Below are 17,115 nucleotides of genomic sequence, written 5' to 3' on the forward strand. Positions count from 1 at the left end.
GCCTGTGGAGAACTCTAAAGGTTTCTTTGTTAATATGTAGAGAAAGTGGGAGGGGGATAGAAAGCAAGACATATAAACAAAGAGGAGCTACTTGATAGCCTTAGTGACTTATTTTCCCAAAGGGCTAGAAAGTGAATATAAGAAGAGCCCTGCTGGGTTGGACCAGTGCTTCATCTTGTCCTGCATCCTGTCTCACACAGTGGCCAACCAGTTGCTATGGAGGCCCAGCAACCAGGACCTAGAGGCCGAGACCGACCCCTGATGCTTCCCCATAGCCACCACTATTGAGTGGTTTGTTGCTTTTGATTATCCCTTTACCCACTGGTAGACCTATCCTCCATGAATCTCTCGAGCCCCCTTTTAAAGCCCTCTCTGCTCATATCCATCACTTTGCCCACCGGTAGTGAATTCAGCAATGAAATTACCTGTTGAGTAATGAAGTATTTTTTTCTGTCCGGAATCTTTTGCTCATTGACTTCATTGAATGTCCCCTATTTCTATTTCTACTATTATGGGTGAGGGAAATAGTTCTATCTATCTACTTCCTCTTCCACGTGTATCATTTTACAAACCTCTGTCATGTCTACCCCTGCAGCTGTTTTTTTTCTAAACCGAAAAGTCCTAAACTCTTCAGCCTTTCCTCATAGGAAAGGGGCCCTTTTAATGGTAGCTGCCCATACGTCATAACACCTAATTTCAGCCTTGGGTAACCGCTGAAAACTTCCAGTGATCTGAATTCACTCAGCCATATTGATCTGTATCCTACCCTTACTCCAAGGAGAGTGGAATGGGGCAGCCCAGAGGTTCTCCCATTTAACCTCACAAAAAGCCTCTGAGGTACATTTAGCTGAAAGAAAATGTCCATCCACTGAGTCTTAAGGCCAAGCAGGGATTTGAATCGAGGTTTTTGGGGGGCTGTTCCGTTTAATACTCCACTCTGAGTGTGAGAATATGAAGACTAGGAAAGAGTCCAGTAGCACCTTTAAGACTAACCAACTTTACAGTAGCATAAGCTTTCGAGAACCACAGTTCTCTTCGTCAGATGCATCTGATGAAGAGAACTGTGGTTCTCAAAAGCTTGTGCTACAGTAAAGTTGGTTAGTCTTAAAGGTGCTACTGGACTCTTTCCTATTTTGCTACTACAGACTAACACGGCGAACTCCTCTGGAAATATGGAGACTGTGACCCGGAAGAAAAGATACTTGCCTTCCCTTGAGAATTTTCCTGTGCTATGCTTAACTTGGAACTAAGGCAAATGTTCCTTAATTTGGGGGGGATATCAACTGGAAACGTATTGCCTATTCTTCTGTCTTCTTCAGTTTTATTTCTAACACTCTAGCAGTGCTGTCAAATGCCGGCAGCATCTGCCATACTCAGGCCTGGGGGCTGGGCCTGGATGTTCATCTGTACAGTTAAGTTGTGCTGTAAGTAGTTTCTTCACTCTCATGGGATATGGATCTGCTTGTTCCTGAACTTATCTCTCCTAGACTATCCTTGCTCCTAGCCTCTGAGACAGGAACCCACATAACCTTGAAACCCAGTGTGTCATCCCCCTGCGTAGATGCTTTCCAGCGGAATTAGCCAGCCTCTAGGGAAGGGGGTGGGAGAGAATGCTAGCCTGTGAATGATCTGTGTTCTTGATACTTGCTTGCACCTCATTCCTGACAAAGAATCCAGTAAGATCATGAATGATACTAGCAATAAAGCTTTACTAACTACAGTGGAGTCTTTTGGAAAGTCACTTGGCAGATCTTTACAAGTGCAATTGTAAGCATAGTTAGACCTTTCTAAGGCCACTGCAGTCAATTCCATTGCCATTGAGCCTCAGGAGCTATTATTCTCAGAGGTATGCTATGGGCATGAAGACGGGTTATATGAAAGCCAGCGCACTTTATCCGTTCAAGGGTTGGGCTGCAATTTGGGAGACCTGCGTCCCATTCTGTACTCAGTTGTGAAGCCCGCTTGTTGACTGTGGAGGAGTCAGTCTGTTTTAGCCTACCCTACCTTGCAAAGTCGTTGTGAGGATAAAAGTGAGGGTGGGACAAACCTTATACACGGCCCTGAGCTTTTGGGGAGCATGCAAATGTGATAGAAAGAGTGGGCTGCACCCATTCTATTAGGGAACCCCACTTATGCTGCTGGGTTGACAACACCATTGGTGTGTTGGGGGGGAGGGTGATTTTTGCTAAGCCCCCCTCCCACTGCAGACACAGGCTACTTTCCCGTTAGGTAAAACACACTTTCAGTTCATTTTGGCAATCCTATGCAACTGGATTTTCCTGTATGAAACAGGAAAATCTACTTACAAATGATTGAAATGCATTGAAAGTGCATTATCCGCCATGTGCGGAAGCAGCCCTAGACTCCAGTTTCTTTCCTGCAAGGATCCCCTAAACCTCCGACAGTGGGACTTCAGGGACCTGCAGTGGGAAGAGGGAAGCAACGAATGCAAGTTTTGCCTTCTCTATGGCATTTTGGATCCCACCTGGTATCCTGTCACCTTCAACTTGTTTCTAAATCGCTCTTCCCTCTCGCAAGCGGCTCCAAAATTATCACAGACGGTAGCCTTGCTGGGCATTCTCATTTAGTTAATGGGATCATTTGGTTGAGTTGGAATGCTCTGTCTGATGTCTGCAGAGAATCTGGGATTTGCTGGACCTTTGGCATTACAAAATGAACGAGCTGGATTCAGAAGTTCAAGACATCGTAGAGCAAGACCCGTGCCAGGCCCAGGAGCTGATGGATCGCTTGATGATACCGCTGCAGCAGTACCAGCAGGTCTCACAGCGTGCTGAGCGCAGAACAGCTCAAATAAACAGGGTAAGAGATGGCTGGAGCAGGTAACACAATGCAGGGCCGACATCAGCCACGTGGCTTCTAGCAGGGCCCACTGCTGCTGTCTCGCTACTCACACATCTCTGATTTATTTATTTATTTAATGTCATTTATAGTCCGCCTTTCTCACTGAGACTCAAGGCGGATTACACAGTATGAGATTAGTACAATCAGTATCAAGTGCATTTCAATACAGTATCAAGGACATTTCATAAACAATACCATAGAGTAAATAGATAACAAGTTTAAAAGGCGTAGTATTAGCAGGAATCCAATACAGAGTAGAAAAAATACTGAAGCAGAACATAATCAGTTCTAGGACTAGCATTAGACAACATGGAGCACTGGTGGTACATAGGAGTACATATTTAAAGCAGCAGATAATATGTAAGGCATTATAGTGATGAAGTCTATGGTCCCTAACTCATTAGCGAAGCATCTGAGACCCCTTCCCTACAATACAGCCCTCCCATTTGAGTAAAAAGCCCTTTTGAATAGTTTGGTTTTGCATCATTTATGGAAAGCCGGGTGAGTGGGGGCTCTTCTGACTTCCTCAGGCAGGTCATTCCACAGGATAGGGGCCACCACAGAAAGCCCTTGTACGGGCTGCTGCTGACTTCACCCGTGTGCAGCCCGGCACCTGCAGGAGACCCTGTTCAGATGAGCGAAGCTGCCGTGGAGGAACATAGGGAGGGAGGGAGGCGATCCCGTAGGTATGCCGGACTAAAGCCATGAAGAACTTTGTATGTAATAACTAATACCTTGAACTGAGCATGGTAACTGATGGGTAGCCAATGGAGGACTCATACCCTTCCACTGCCTGCTTCCAAGTGCTTTGTCACCTCTGCTGCTGGCTGCGTAGGCTGCCTAGCATTGCTAGAGAAAGGCATGTGGTTGGTGCATAAAGCATCAGCATTTCTAGTGGCCACAGCAGTGGCACTCCTAGCTTACCCTCTGAAAATCTAGTTGGTCCTCTAAGGTGCCACTGGACTCAAATCGTGTTGTTCTAGCTGCACCCAGCACCATTGGGGAAAGAGCATACAGACAGCGTGGGAAGCTGTGACTGCAGGTGGTGAGAGAGCTTGTAAGTGGGCAAAGGAAGGACACTCGGGCAGGGAAGGGCAAGAAGGGAAGCCAAGCAGTGGGCCTAGGGGGCCCCTGTGCACTCTTTTCCCAATACCCCCCCACCCCCAGACCTGGAAGCAGCCCTAATGCAATATATAAAGGAACCAAACAATTTCTGTAACAACATGAATGTTACAAAAATGTATCTGCTTACTTCACAGGACAATGCGTCCCCTTCCTTTATCCAGTTCGTATCCACATATTATTGTATTTTAAGATCTTCTAACTCCCAAAATCTGTACCAGAATAAGACATACTTCCTACACGGTCATTCTCTTTTTCTAGGATTTCGAACACGCTAATGTGCTTTATACTGTGTTGGGTCATTGGTCCATCTTACCCAGTGCTGTCTGTTCTGATTGCAGACACTCAGCAATGTCTCAGGGCTCAAAGGGATGCTCTGTGTGTGGAGCATTGCCTCATGCAGATGAGAATGATGCTGCCCCCACATATGCAGAATTCATTGTGCCCAAGTCATCACCACAAATGGTTGTTGTGGGTTTTCCAGGCTGTATTGCCATGGTCTTGGCATTGTAGTTCCTGACGTTTCGCCAGCAGCTGTGGCTGGCATCTTCAGAGGTGTAGCACCTCTTTTGGTGCTACACCTCTGAAGATGCCAGCCACAGCTGCTGGCGAAATGTCAGGAACTACAATGCCAAGACCACGGCAATACAGCCCGGAAAACCCACAACAACCATCGTTCTCCGGCCGTGAAAGCCTTCGACAATACATCATCACCACAAAGTTTTGGGGAATTTGCCCCCTACAGTTATGCATGTGTGGCTTTTGCAAAACTGGATACCTCGCTTGAATACCCTGGGCCCATCTGAACGTCCATATGTACTTTTTAAAAAGCAGGTGGCTAGCCCTCATGGTTCCTAGAATAATATCTGAGAAATGCGAACACAACGCCTGCAAAAAGATTCCAGAGGAGGAGAGTTGAAGAGGCTTCCGTACCGCGTGTGCCTGCTTAACATTCTTCTTACTGCCTCCAGTTATTCCCCCCCCCTACTCTTGCCCTTCTCTTACTCATTCCTCTCCTGCCACTCTCTTCCCAAGCCAGGAATGGAAATCGTGGTCAAAGTGTCGTTTTTGAATGTGACTATCACCGACGGCATTGTAAATGCCGGAGAACAATTTTTTGCGGCAGCACTCAATCATTTGCTCCTTATGCAGTATCGTAAGCGATGTTTTATGTTTAAAGGCTGCCAGCAAGATGGAAGAAAGTGATGAACTGCTGAAGAGCACCCGAGCCTGGCTTGAAAACACCAACCGGCTGCTGACAGAGGAGGCCAAGAGCGACTCTGCAAAAGCTTTGAATAAACATGCCAGTGCACTTCAAGTAAGCGGATCTGCATTTTTCCTGTGCAAGGAGCTCAAGTATATAAATGTTGCTTGGCCTTAAAGTACTTGTCTCCTGCTTTCCTTGCATGCCTGAACACCTGATGTCACACTTAAATAAGTTTTTAAAACTCAGAAAATGTTTTAGAACCAGAGCTCATTCCATGATGCTGATCCAGTTATACTTCACTCCCAACAAATGAGGCAATTTTGGCTAGCCCCGGAGAAGGCACGGGAATGCACTTTCCAGTGCACAGTGGAAAAAATGGGAATGCCTCATTCACACGCCACACATTGACAGTGAAATCCTAAGCAGAGTTACTCCAGTCTAAGCCCTTTGGCTTCAGTCAGCTTTGACTGGAGTAACTCTGCTTAGGATTTCACTGCCAGTGGCCTCCAGAGTGGACATTTTGCTTCTGGGTGCTTGTTCCTATGCAAATCCATATCCGGATGTGCTTCCGCATTTATTCTATGCATATGCAATCAACTCCCGATCCAGGTGGAAAACCTACATGCAGAAGTCTGCTTTGGTGCGTTGGCCTTCCTTGATAGATTGGGGCAACTACATACTGTTCAAAGCCACAAGAAAAGCTCTGTGTAACAAAGCAGGGCTCTTATTGAAACAATTGGAGGAATTGTAACAGTAGATTTCAGTGCAATGTAGGGGGATGGTTTTGGGGATACTCTAGATCAGGGATCCCCAACCTTATTGAGGCTGTGGGCACTTTTGGAATTCTGACACAGGGTGGTGGGCACAACCACAGAATGGCTGCCACAAGAGGTAGAGCCAACCCCAAAATGGCCATCATAAGAGGTGGAGCCGGCCACACGATATCAAGTAGTGAGATCATGCATAACTGTAACGGTAACTGTTCAACAGGGCAGAAGCTCTGATTAACAGGATGCCTTTTAAAATGAACATATTGTTTAAAAATATTTCCTTGCACACACACCGCTTATTTTCAATGATGTAGTGAAGATTTTTGTGCTGTGGCGGTGGCTGCTACCAAAGCAACTTTTTAAAAAATCTGCACAGCCAATCAGATCTCCAGTGGCCAATAAGAAGCCCTGCTGGGCAAAAGCCCCGCCTGATCTGGCTCCACTCATTTTCTAAAACCACTTAGTGGGAACCAAGAAAACACTTGTTGGGAGCTAGGAAAGGTGTTGGTTGTGCCATGGCACCCACAGCAACTATGTGGGGGATCCCTGCTCTGGATTGTGTCCATTTTGATCTGGGCCCTTTTCACACTGCTGACCTGCTCCCGGGATGTTGCGAAATATCACGCAAAAAACGCGGAAGATAGCATCTTCTTGCGATGTCGTGCAAAACTCTTGTGAGACGATGCTATCGTCTGTGGTTTTTGTGTGATATTTTGCAACGTCCTGGGAGCAGGTAAGCAGTGTGAAAAGCGCCATGTTCTCTTTCTTCCTTGAACATACATTAAAAATCTGTTCGATCTTAATGTCCCCTTGCGGGCATCTAAATTACTGCTTTTAACCTGCGTCTGCAGGATTCACAAATTGCTGGGTTGTTTTTATTTGAACATGAAAGTGCCTCTCCATGAGTTGTGATTTTTAAAATTTTATTTTACCCCCTCCCCCCAGATGGCATTGGAAGATTCGGAGCAAAAGCAAAACATCCTTGGCACTATGTACCCAGAACTGGATGAGTTGTCCGCTTTGATTGACACCGACAGTATGGTGCAGCAGTTGAATGAAGTGAATGAGCAAGTTAAAGCCTTACAGCAAAAGATAGTGGGAATTCTCCCCCATATCCAGCACTTGGCTGATGTAAGTGTGGCTGGTATGGAACCAAATATGGCTCTTTAAAAAAGAAAATGAGATCTTAAAGTTAAGGTATATTGGAAGAGTAGATGAGATGTAACGAGTGTATGACTGGAATGGCAGGCAGAGGTTTTTATGGGACTAAAGGGCTTCTTAGAGATGCTTTACAGAATGAGAAATGATAGAGGTGAGTATTTGCCAGGAATTGAAGTGCGAATCACGCTTAGATTTATGCAGCCTCCTGAGTATATTTATCACTTATTGCGAGACCTCGTATGTACTGCTTCTTAATCAAGGATGCTCAACAACCAGCATTTGTGCTGCAGAAACTTTATGGATTATTATTCAGCATGTCAGTTATTAGTAATGTCAAGTTGCAAAGCTTCAGTTGTGCTGGGCTCTCTCAAACTGGCTCGTCGAGCCCTTGCTCTGAATTTTAATGTAGTTTGGCTGTTTAATTGTTAAAGGTTGCTGACTGCTTGATTATACAGAATGTTATCTAGGTGGTTCTATCAATCAATCTTTATTAAAACGGTCCTAGACTGGTATAAAACGTAACAGCATTCTTATTCTCAAGGTAAACAGAGAGGTAAAAATGATTAGCTTTCACATTACTTAAAATATCACACAAAATTAAAATACAATAAAAGCACTTCACATATTTGTATACCTTCCATAACTGGCGGATTTTTGCTGCAAAAACCTTCATGCTACATGATGTAATCTTTGGGTTTTCATCTATTAACAGCATTCTGGTATAACCAAATTTTAAGTGGCCAGGGTGCCTATTGATTACGAGGGAAACAATATGAATTTCTTGATAATAGGTGCAATGTCCTATAGTTTCAATTTCCCCTATACCACAAGGACACAACCTATCTTCCCTCCGAACCTTTTTGTATCTCCCCTGTAGAACTGCAGAGGGGTGGGCTTGATGTCTTGTACGTATAGGTGGTTTCTAGTTATCTATGCATTTTTATCCAAGCCCTTTTCTCATTTTACCCCCACAACAAGCTACATTGTTTGAGAGAGAATGACTACCTCCAGTAGTAGTTAGTACTTCCAGGTGCTAACTAGTCCAGCACTCTGAGCACTGCACCATATCAATTCGATTGTTTACCGATGTGGGGAGTTTTTCGCTTGCGCATGCGAATTTTTTTTTCTTAATCAACCAGAAGTAGCACATAAAAATTAGGAGCTGTCACCTGAAGTGACTAATTAAACCTAAGTGTTTGCAGTGCAATCCTATGCAGAGTTATTGCAGTCTAAGTGTTTATCCCGCCCATTTTTATTTTGTCCTTCTTCCAAGGAGTTCATGGGAAGAGTTCAAGTTGCCCAAGGGCAACCAATTAACTTCATGGGTGAGTGAGGATTTATATCTCTCTCACAAGCCCTAGGTCAGCACTCCAACTTCTGTATCACACTGGATCGTGTACAATACTTCTAAAAAATGTTGCCTGTTAGTTGGGCACCCTTTTAGTCAGTCAACAATTTTTTAAAAAATTATCTAACTAATTAGTTGATTAAATGTTGCATGTAAACTAATGTAAAATATTTTTAAACAAGAGGAAAATACCAAATGTTTCTTATTTTATTTGTTATTTATAGTCCGCCTTTCTCACTATGGCTGAAGGCGGATTACACAGAGTAAGCCAATAGGATCAATAGCTGGGAAATTCAATAAACAATGCCTTCAGTAAACAAAGCACAAGTAAATTGACGTGACATATCAACGACAGAGAGAAACTATCCAGACTTTTATTCTTTAGGAACCTGCTTTGGGTTGTTATTTTCGATGAACGTTGAGTGGCATTTTTCTCTCTCTGTGTCTGTGTCTGCTGAAACCCTTTTCATTGGGAAACCAGTTCAGTTCTACACTGAAAGTAATTATGATGCTTGTAGTGAGATGGTGTTTCCTTGGTGCCGCTCAATCAGTGAGATTTCCAAGGGATGAGCAACCCATCAACACATTTTCTGGCTCTTACTCTGAGGCTGTTTTATTTGCGGAGAAGTGAATCCATGTTGGGTTTCTCCTCTCAGCTGGCACAGACAGGATTACACTAATGAGTCATTAGCCGCTGCAGAGAATAACATTCCAGTTCTGTCTGCTCCAAGGCGAGGTAGTCCCCCCCCCTCCCCGCCCTAGGCCTTTTCTATAAAATTCAGTTGCTTTACTTTTATTCTCCCATTTCTTCTTCTGTGGAATTCCTGACAATTCTTGCCACTATTTTCCATCCGATCTCTTGCCTTTTCAACAGGGTTTCAGACTGTTGTAAAAAGAGAGAGAGAAATAAGAGTGAAGCCAATTTCTGCTAATTCTCTGAAGCCTTGTGGGAAGAGTTAAAGACAGACATGTTTTTTGCTGCCCTTCCAAAATGCGCTGTATATTTTAAGAGTGGCATGTCATGCCACGTATACCCAAGACTCTGGTCGCCTGCCTCATGGGAAAGGCTCAGAGCTGAGCACTAGAAGTGTCTTGTGACAACTTGCCAACTGCACAGCAATCCTGAGGCATAGAAGGAGCCCCCCCCCGTAAGGAAACTGCTTGCACCCATGCTTTGAGATGTGGTGGGATGCATCTATTGCAGATTCTGCCAGCTGGTGACCTTCTACAACAAGGCTAATTCTTCTACCCGGATCTAGCTTGGTTCTGCCTCTTTGGATGGAAGTTGAGCAGAAACTATCAGATCAATGAAGGTACCAAAATCCGGTAATCATGGATACTGTTTTAGCTTTTTACACAGAGATTTCATGAATCATATGTATGTAACAAACTAAAGGGCATTTACGTGGGATTGTTGCCACAGTCATGTTGCATGCCAGTCTGCCAGGCCCACAGATGTACTGACTTTTCTTTAGTCCAAGTCCTCCCAGCAGTTACTTTGCCATACCAAATTTCTGCTCTGACTTTGATCCTAAACTCAAAGAGATCAAAATTTCTTTTGTGCCATCAACGTATCAGACATTTTGACCAAAGCTTCCTCTGAACACATGCACACAGCATCTCTGGACAACTGCTCTTTCATGCTGGCCTTTTTAGTAGCTGTCAGGTCTGCCAGATGTTTCTCTGAGACCAATCAACTCTTAGCTTGTAAGAAGCCGTGTTTGATTCCCCACTCCTCCACTTGAAGCCAGATGGGTGACCTTGGGTCAGTCTCAGCTCTCTCAGAGCTCTGTCAGAGCTCTCTCAGCCCCACCCACCTCACAGGGTGTTCTGTTGTGGGGATTATAATGGCATACTTTGTAAACTTCTCTGAGTGGGCATTAAGTTGTCCTGAAGGGCAGTATATAAATCGAATGTTGTTGTTGTTGTTGTTATTGGCTCATCGTGGTCATTCTTGTCTACTTAGACTGGCAGCATCTCTCCAGGTTCTCAGGCAGAGGTCCTTCACATCACCCTGCTGGAGATGCCAGGGATTGAACCAGGGACCTTCTGCAAGCAAAGCAGATGTTCTACCATTGAGCCATGTCCTTCCCCATAAAACATGTCTAATAGTGAATCAATTATCCTCCCAGGATTCACATACTGCTATTCAGCATCCCAACTTGAATTCCCTCCTCTACCAATAGAGAATGGAGCAACTGAAACTTAGCATAAAGGTTTCTATTTATCTTTGGATGGTGGGGAAACCAGATCCAAACATGAACCTCTCCTATTAGCAGGTTAATTACTTCTGTCTCAAATGTTTCCCCTCTAACCTTACTTCTAAATTGTTAACTTTTCTTCCTACTCGTGGGCGATGCCTTGCACACTGCGGGCAAGTTGCTCCTGAATTTGGAATGCCACTCTCTCCAATGATTAAAAAAATAAAGATTCCACTAATTAACACAGTCCTGCTTGCAGAACAGGTTGGAGGCATAATCCAACCTGGATTCCCTCCTCAGCTAACAAGAAGAAATTTCATAATGCATTCCAAAGTTCTGTTTTGTCTGGATCATGTCTTCTTTTAAACATTGCTAGCAAAGTTGAATGATACGTTAAAAACAACAACACTGGTTATAATAATGAACAATTCTTAGCTTCAGTGATTACTGATAATCTTACTATGAAGGATTGGGACAGATTCCACCATTTTTTGTGTTACATTCATGTGTGAAAAGGTTGCTTTGTGGTTGGGGAATTATCTGAGTTTTGGATCAGTTTCAGGTAGAAATGTCAAAATGTCAGCCTAGGAAGTAGAAAGCAAAAGAAAGTGGTGCTTATGGCTCTGGGGAAATAAAACAGCAGGAGACAGATGTTGAAAGCTGAAACTTAGAGTTACCTTTACTTATTAGTCAAGATTCTGGCTGAGCAGTTTCAGGTAAATAGGTCAAAATGTCAGCCTAAGAAATAGAAAGCAAAAGAACCTATCACTTGCGGCTCTAGAGAAATAAAATGATGAGAGATGTTGATAGTCGAAACTTAGAGTTGTCTTTACTTATTGGCAGGCCTTTTTTCTGCCGGAATGCACTGGAATGGCGTTCTGGCAGCTCTGCAAAGTAGTCACGTGTTCAGGTGGCCTTGACCAGCTTGCAAGGGAAAGGAGCTCTTTAACCCCTGCTGTTCAGCTGGTCAGAGGAATTCCTCCCACCAGCTGAAGAGCAGATGGTTAAAAGAGCTCCATTCTGCTTGGCAAGCTGCGGGAACGGAGCTCTTTAATCCCCGCTCTTCAGCTGGTCAGGGGAAGCCACAAATGGGCTTTAAACTTCAGCTGAGAGGACGGGGGAAGCTGAAGCCAGGGAAGCCTCAAACTGGCTTTGAACCTCAGCCGAGAGGAGGGGGATTCCCCCCTCCCAGTTGAAGCCTTCCCTCCCTTTCTCTTTCCTTCTTTCTATGTCTTTTCTTTCCCTTCCTTTCTGTCTTCCTTCCTTCCTTTCTTTCCATGTCTTTCCTTCTTTTCCTTCCTTCCTTCCTCCCTCTCTTCCTTCCTCTTTCCTTCTTTCCATGTCTCTCCCTTCTTCCTTCCTTCCTTCCATCCTTCCTTCCTTTCTCAATCTCTCTCTCTTTCGTTCCTCCTTCCCTTCCTTTCCCTTTCCTTCTTTATTTCCTTTTTTCCTTTCTCTTTCTCATGGGGAGTGTGGCTGTGCCATGCATGATGACATCACTTCCCAGAAGTGATGTCATTGTGTGGTCCCAGGAGCATGTGCACGCTTTCCATGCATGCTTGTGTAGGAGTTGCCCCGGGTGAGAGTTCCCCCACCTCTTTCACCAGAAAACCGCTTATTAGGTAAGCTCCGGGTGGATCAATTTCAGGTTTCAGGTAGAAAAGTCAAAAAGTCAGCTGAGGAAACAGAAAGCAAAAGAAACTGTCATTTCTGGCTCTGGAGAAATAAAACTAAAGAGACAGATGTTAGTAATTGAGTTGCCATTATTTATTGTTTAAGATCTGGGTGGATCGGTTTCAGGTAGAAAGGTCAATAAGTCAGCCTAGGAAAAAGAAAGTAAAAAACTTTCACTTGTGGCTCTGGAGAAATAAACCAAGGAGACAGAAGTTGATCATTGAGACTTAGAGTTGCCTTTACTTATTGGTCAAGATCCGTGTGGGAGGAGTAGCAGATCTAAACTATTTAAAGAGAGAACCAAAGATCAAATAACAAGAGTTGAAAGAAGGACAAGACAGAGCATCACAGAAGCAAGCTGCAGAGAAATCTTTGCGGGAGAGATTATCTGCTTCATTAAGATCAAGGAGCTGACCTGGGAAAGGCACCAGGTTGAGGGCCAAGCTACAAGTGACGAATGACCCTGGATCAAGTGGAGCGCAAGTGAATGGCAAGTGAACAGGGAGGAATACACGTGAGTCTGTTCACTTGCCAGGCAAGTGTCATTTGTCACTTGTAGCTTGGCCCTCAGTCATAGGAAATTGCTTTTCAAACCTGCAGGCATAGCGACCAGTCCAGTTAAGTGTGACCAGACATGCTTTCCGTTGTCTTTTCTTAACCCAAATGGATATTGTTTTTGTGGAAGCTGCTTACCACTGCTTAATGACTTGATTATTTTTGAAAATTCCACAGCGTACATCTCTCTCCCCTCCTCCACCTTATCCTCACAACCACCCTCTGAGGTAGGTTAGGCTGAGGGAGAATGATTGGACCAAGGGCACTCAGCGAGCTTCCATGGAAGAGTGGCGATATGAACCTAGGTCTTCCAGTCCCTAGTTCAACACTATTCCATCTTAGGATATATTATGGATGCTTAAGCTTTTAAAAATATTCATTGCATAAGCACTTTGGTCTCTGAAGCTTTGTTTTCCACCCTGCCTTTAAAGGCCAAGCTGCTCTATGTGGTAAATATGAGTTGACTGAGGCCTATAAAAAATCTTGTCAGTTTATATAGAAAAGACTGCTTTGTAGAGGCAACCAAAAGGGAAAAAAAGAAGTCTTCCTCCTGGTAGGAGGTGGTATAGGCTGCTAGAGTGAAGGAGTTAAAAACTGGCTACAGAAGTTGCCTTTCGGCTCTCCTTCCTGTGTAAAGTTGTGACATTTACTGCCCTGTTAGCTTCTTGCTAAATAAACTTTAAAATGGCTGATTTAGGATCTCAAGAACTTGCCTTTGTAGTACATCACCTTCAGATAAGCAGAGCTAGTAACAAGTGTTTTGTGAAAATATAGGCTTCAGTGGCTGGGATAGCTCTTTGTGTGTGTAAGGGGATACACACATCTGATTTCTTGGGTTAAGGGAAATTCGTTTTTTGCACGAATTCCATGTATTCTTTAAGAGCTCGTAAAAACTTAAGAAGATCCCTATTGTTTCTGAACAAAATCTGTCCTAAGCCGTTTCAGCATGTTTGGCTTTGTTTGTTTAACAAAATTCAGTGTTATGTATGCCTTTAATTATGTGCCTTTGCGCCTTTAAGACATATCATTTTCTTTTAATTCTCTGGGTTTTGTGTGTGCGTGTTTTTAATCTTGCTAATTGGACTGTTAAATTTTGTGTCTTTCCAACCTGGTATAGCAGCTCATTTGCCAACTTGAGTCTGAGGAGATGGCAGGGATATACGCATTTCAAATGAATCTTGACTAGTGTTATGTTTTCCATGGTAACTAAGAGCCTTTCTACACAAGACATCTTAAACAGGGATGCTCAAGTGAAAGATCTTACACTCGTTCTCCCATTGTGGATATACATGCGCTGCTAGGGAGACAGAGTACACTTGAATATAAGACCACACAGAAAGTAAGTCCCTTGAGCGTCCCCGTGTAAGATGTCTTGTGTAGAGATACTCTAAACAGAACCTCGATGATGAAACAGTCAGTGTACCTCTGGATAACTGATTCCACAAACAAACAACAGAGGAAATTGTTGTATCCATGTCCTTCTTGCCTCTCACCGTTTAGTTACTCCTACAATTAATTGGACTGTTTTCTCTCTATGTATAGGAGGTGGAAGCTATTGAAACTGAAGTTAGGACAATGGAGAAGGATGTGGACAAAATTAAGACTATCTTGTCCCCTTCTGAAGACTCCCTAGAATTTTCTCCCAAGGAGCATCTTAAACATGGCCAGGTGAATATTCGTGTTTTTAAAACTGGGAGATCAGGAGACCCATTTTGAAAGATTGGGGAAATTAAAACATACTCATAATTTTAAAAATACAGCATGAACTAGGAGGTCACTACTAATTTGTAAAGTTTTCATGTATTTTTTTCAAACTTTCCTTAAATCTTCATTTAATTGGCAAGTAGTTCCTTTTTCTTACTGTGCCTGCCTGCCGTAATAATTTTCCTGCTGCCACAATTTCATCTATATCGGCTAGCCATAGTCATTATAATTTTTGTTATTGCATTAATCATCTGTTAGCTGAAAGGGATTTTGCCCTCATTCTTAATATATTTTTTTTAAATTCAAGAAGAAAATGAAAAACTTTGATAATCAGATCTTAGCAAATTTAAAAACTTTTAAGACTTGAATAATGGAATGATTAGAGATTTATTTTTATTCCTTATTTTATAGATTTATTTTTTTCCCTTATTGTGCAACTGCCAATATTGTAGCATATAAAAAGTCCAAACTCTCAAAGCCTCAACCCTACTAATTATTGCCATTTCCCCTATACCTGTGACTGGCTGACCTGGATTGACCGCTGACCAGTGTGAGTCTCCTTGCTCACCAATAGGGTTGCCATGTCCATATACCCTCCTGGTGGGAGGTGGGGGACCTGGTACTTACCTCCTGCCTCTGGAGTGGGTAGCTTCACACGCACACGCTCCTGGCGCGTGCGTGATGATGTCACTTCTGGGAAGTGATGTCGCACTGATTGCAGGCGTGCTCCTGCGCTTCACGTGGGGCTAATTATGGCCCATTTGGAGCCAAAATTGGTCCCAGCAAAGCATGGGAGCATGCCTGCAGCCGGTGCGACAACGTCGCTTCAGGAAGTGATGTCGTCATGCCCCCCCAAGAGCACGTTCACTGCGTGTGTTCCTGGGGTGCCTGCCAATGACAGGTGATCTCCAGGGAGCTTGCCACCTCCCACCGGTGGATTGGTGGGCAACGGGGCACACCCGGGAGATTGCCTGCCACTTGTGATTACCTAGGAACCTTACTTACCAATGCCCCGGGACAGCTGGCTGCTATCTGCCCAAAACAACTGTCCTCAGGCGGGCAGGGAATGGGTTGTACCACCATGTTCTTTCTCCTACACAGGACAGACAGCATGCTCCAGTTACCTCTTCCCTTGCCTTCCTCCTCAGCCCTCATAGCAACCTGCTTTTAAAAGGTTCCCCCTTCCCTCCTCCCTCACTTCCCCCCCCAGTCTCCACCCTGCCTCCCTGAGTGGTCTTTCCCCTGGCCTTTCTGGTGGGAGGGTTGGGTAGATTGCAATCTGTTGGCCCTCCAACCCCATTGCAGCTCAGACCAGGGCATTTGCATTGCCGTCTGTTGGGCTGTTCCTGGAGCTTCTTCAAGCGCTCCCGTCCTGGGAGGAGTTGTATTAGTCGAAGGGTAGATGTGTTTGGAGTAACGTTGGTTTATCTCACAAAGTTATAGTAGGGAAATATTCTTTTGAATGCCCTAAAGCACTGTATGCTGTCATTACATGCTTCCTTCCTCTTCCCATTCCAACCTTTAAAAATGTTACTGATTCTCTGTCTTATACGTCAGGTTATATTGGCCCACATTAGTCCTATGCAGAAGGCTCTCTCTGAGATACAGTCTTACCAAGATGGTCTTCGGCTACCAGGCATGAAGATGCAACCTTTCTCTGTGTTCCAAAGGACAAAGCAGCTTTTGAAAGATTTGAGGGCATTAGAAAGAATGACCAAGGAACAAAACGAACTGCTTGAGGTGAAAATCAGTCTTTTACATACACTTTGCATGAACTAATCTCAGTAAACCTCATAGTGATAGCCCTTCTGTTGCTGTCTCCCAGCTAGTGGCATTCAAGAGGCATTCATAAGGTATACTGCCTCTGAACATGGAGGTTCCATTTAGCCATCATTAGCTAATATCCATTGGTGGATCTTGGAAAACTGTGGCTAGGGGCTGCTTAAGGTCCAGCTACACCTGGAGCTTGTGTGCAAAGTACCATCAAGTCACAGCCAATTTACGGCAACTCCACAGGGTTTTCATGGCAACAGACGAACAGCAGTGGTTTGCTATTGCCTACCTCTGAGTAATGACCCTGGACTTTCTTGGTGGTTTCCCTTCCAAGTATTAAGCCGGGTTGACCCTGCTTAGCTTCAGAGAACTGAGAAGATTGGGCTAGTCTGGGCCTTCCAGGTCAGGGCACAGAGTGGATACCTGGTAGAATTAACATGCTTACTTTTGCTGTAATGTAATGCAGACATGTATAAACCAGTCCCTATATTCCGGCTGATATTACCAGCACATTTGCATATAGTGGCTTCACATAATTGTTAGCAGTCAGACCCCCTCCCCACACTGCAGGGACAGTTTATGGATATGGAATATCATAAACCCCTTGCCCTAAGTCCTAGGCAGTGTCTGGCCCAAAGCAGAATGGATGCCACCCAGCCTGGAACCTGGAAATTTACAAAGCCATGAGTCATAGGGGGAATGACTGACTGACGGCCCTCCATGCCCTGGAGAGAAGCA

General features: G+C 44.2%; 1 protein-coding gene across 2 annotated transcripts in view; it reads left to right on the forward strand.

The window, feature by feature from the left end:
- LOC129323834 (nesprin-2-like) overlaps positions 1-17,115 on the forward strand; it is a 256,004-nt gene that overhangs the window by 94,243 nt on the left and 144,646 nt on the right. For both annotated transcript variants that reach the window (XM_054970582.1, XM_054970583.1), the window contains 5 exons: positions 2,638-2,820; positions 5,165-5,302; positions 6,907-7,092; positions 14,443-14,568; positions 16,162-16,344. In XM_054970582.1, coding sequence (XP_054826557.1) covers positions 2,638-2,820; positions 5,165-5,302; positions 6,907-7,092; positions 14,443-14,568; positions 16,162-16,344 — 816 coding nt within the window. The remainder of the gene's footprint in view (positions 1-2,637; positions 2,821-5,164; positions 5,303-6,906; positions 7,093-14,442; positions 14,569-16,161; positions 16,345-17,115) is intronic.

This window comes from Eublepharis macularius, chromosome 2 (assembly GCF_028583425.1).
Source record: "Eublepharis macularius isolate TG4126 chromosome 2, MPM_Emac_v1.0, whole genome shotgun sequence".
Taxonomy (NCBI): Eukaryota; Metazoa; Chordata; class Lepidosauria; order Squamata; family Eublepharidae; genus Eublepharis; species Eublepharis macularius.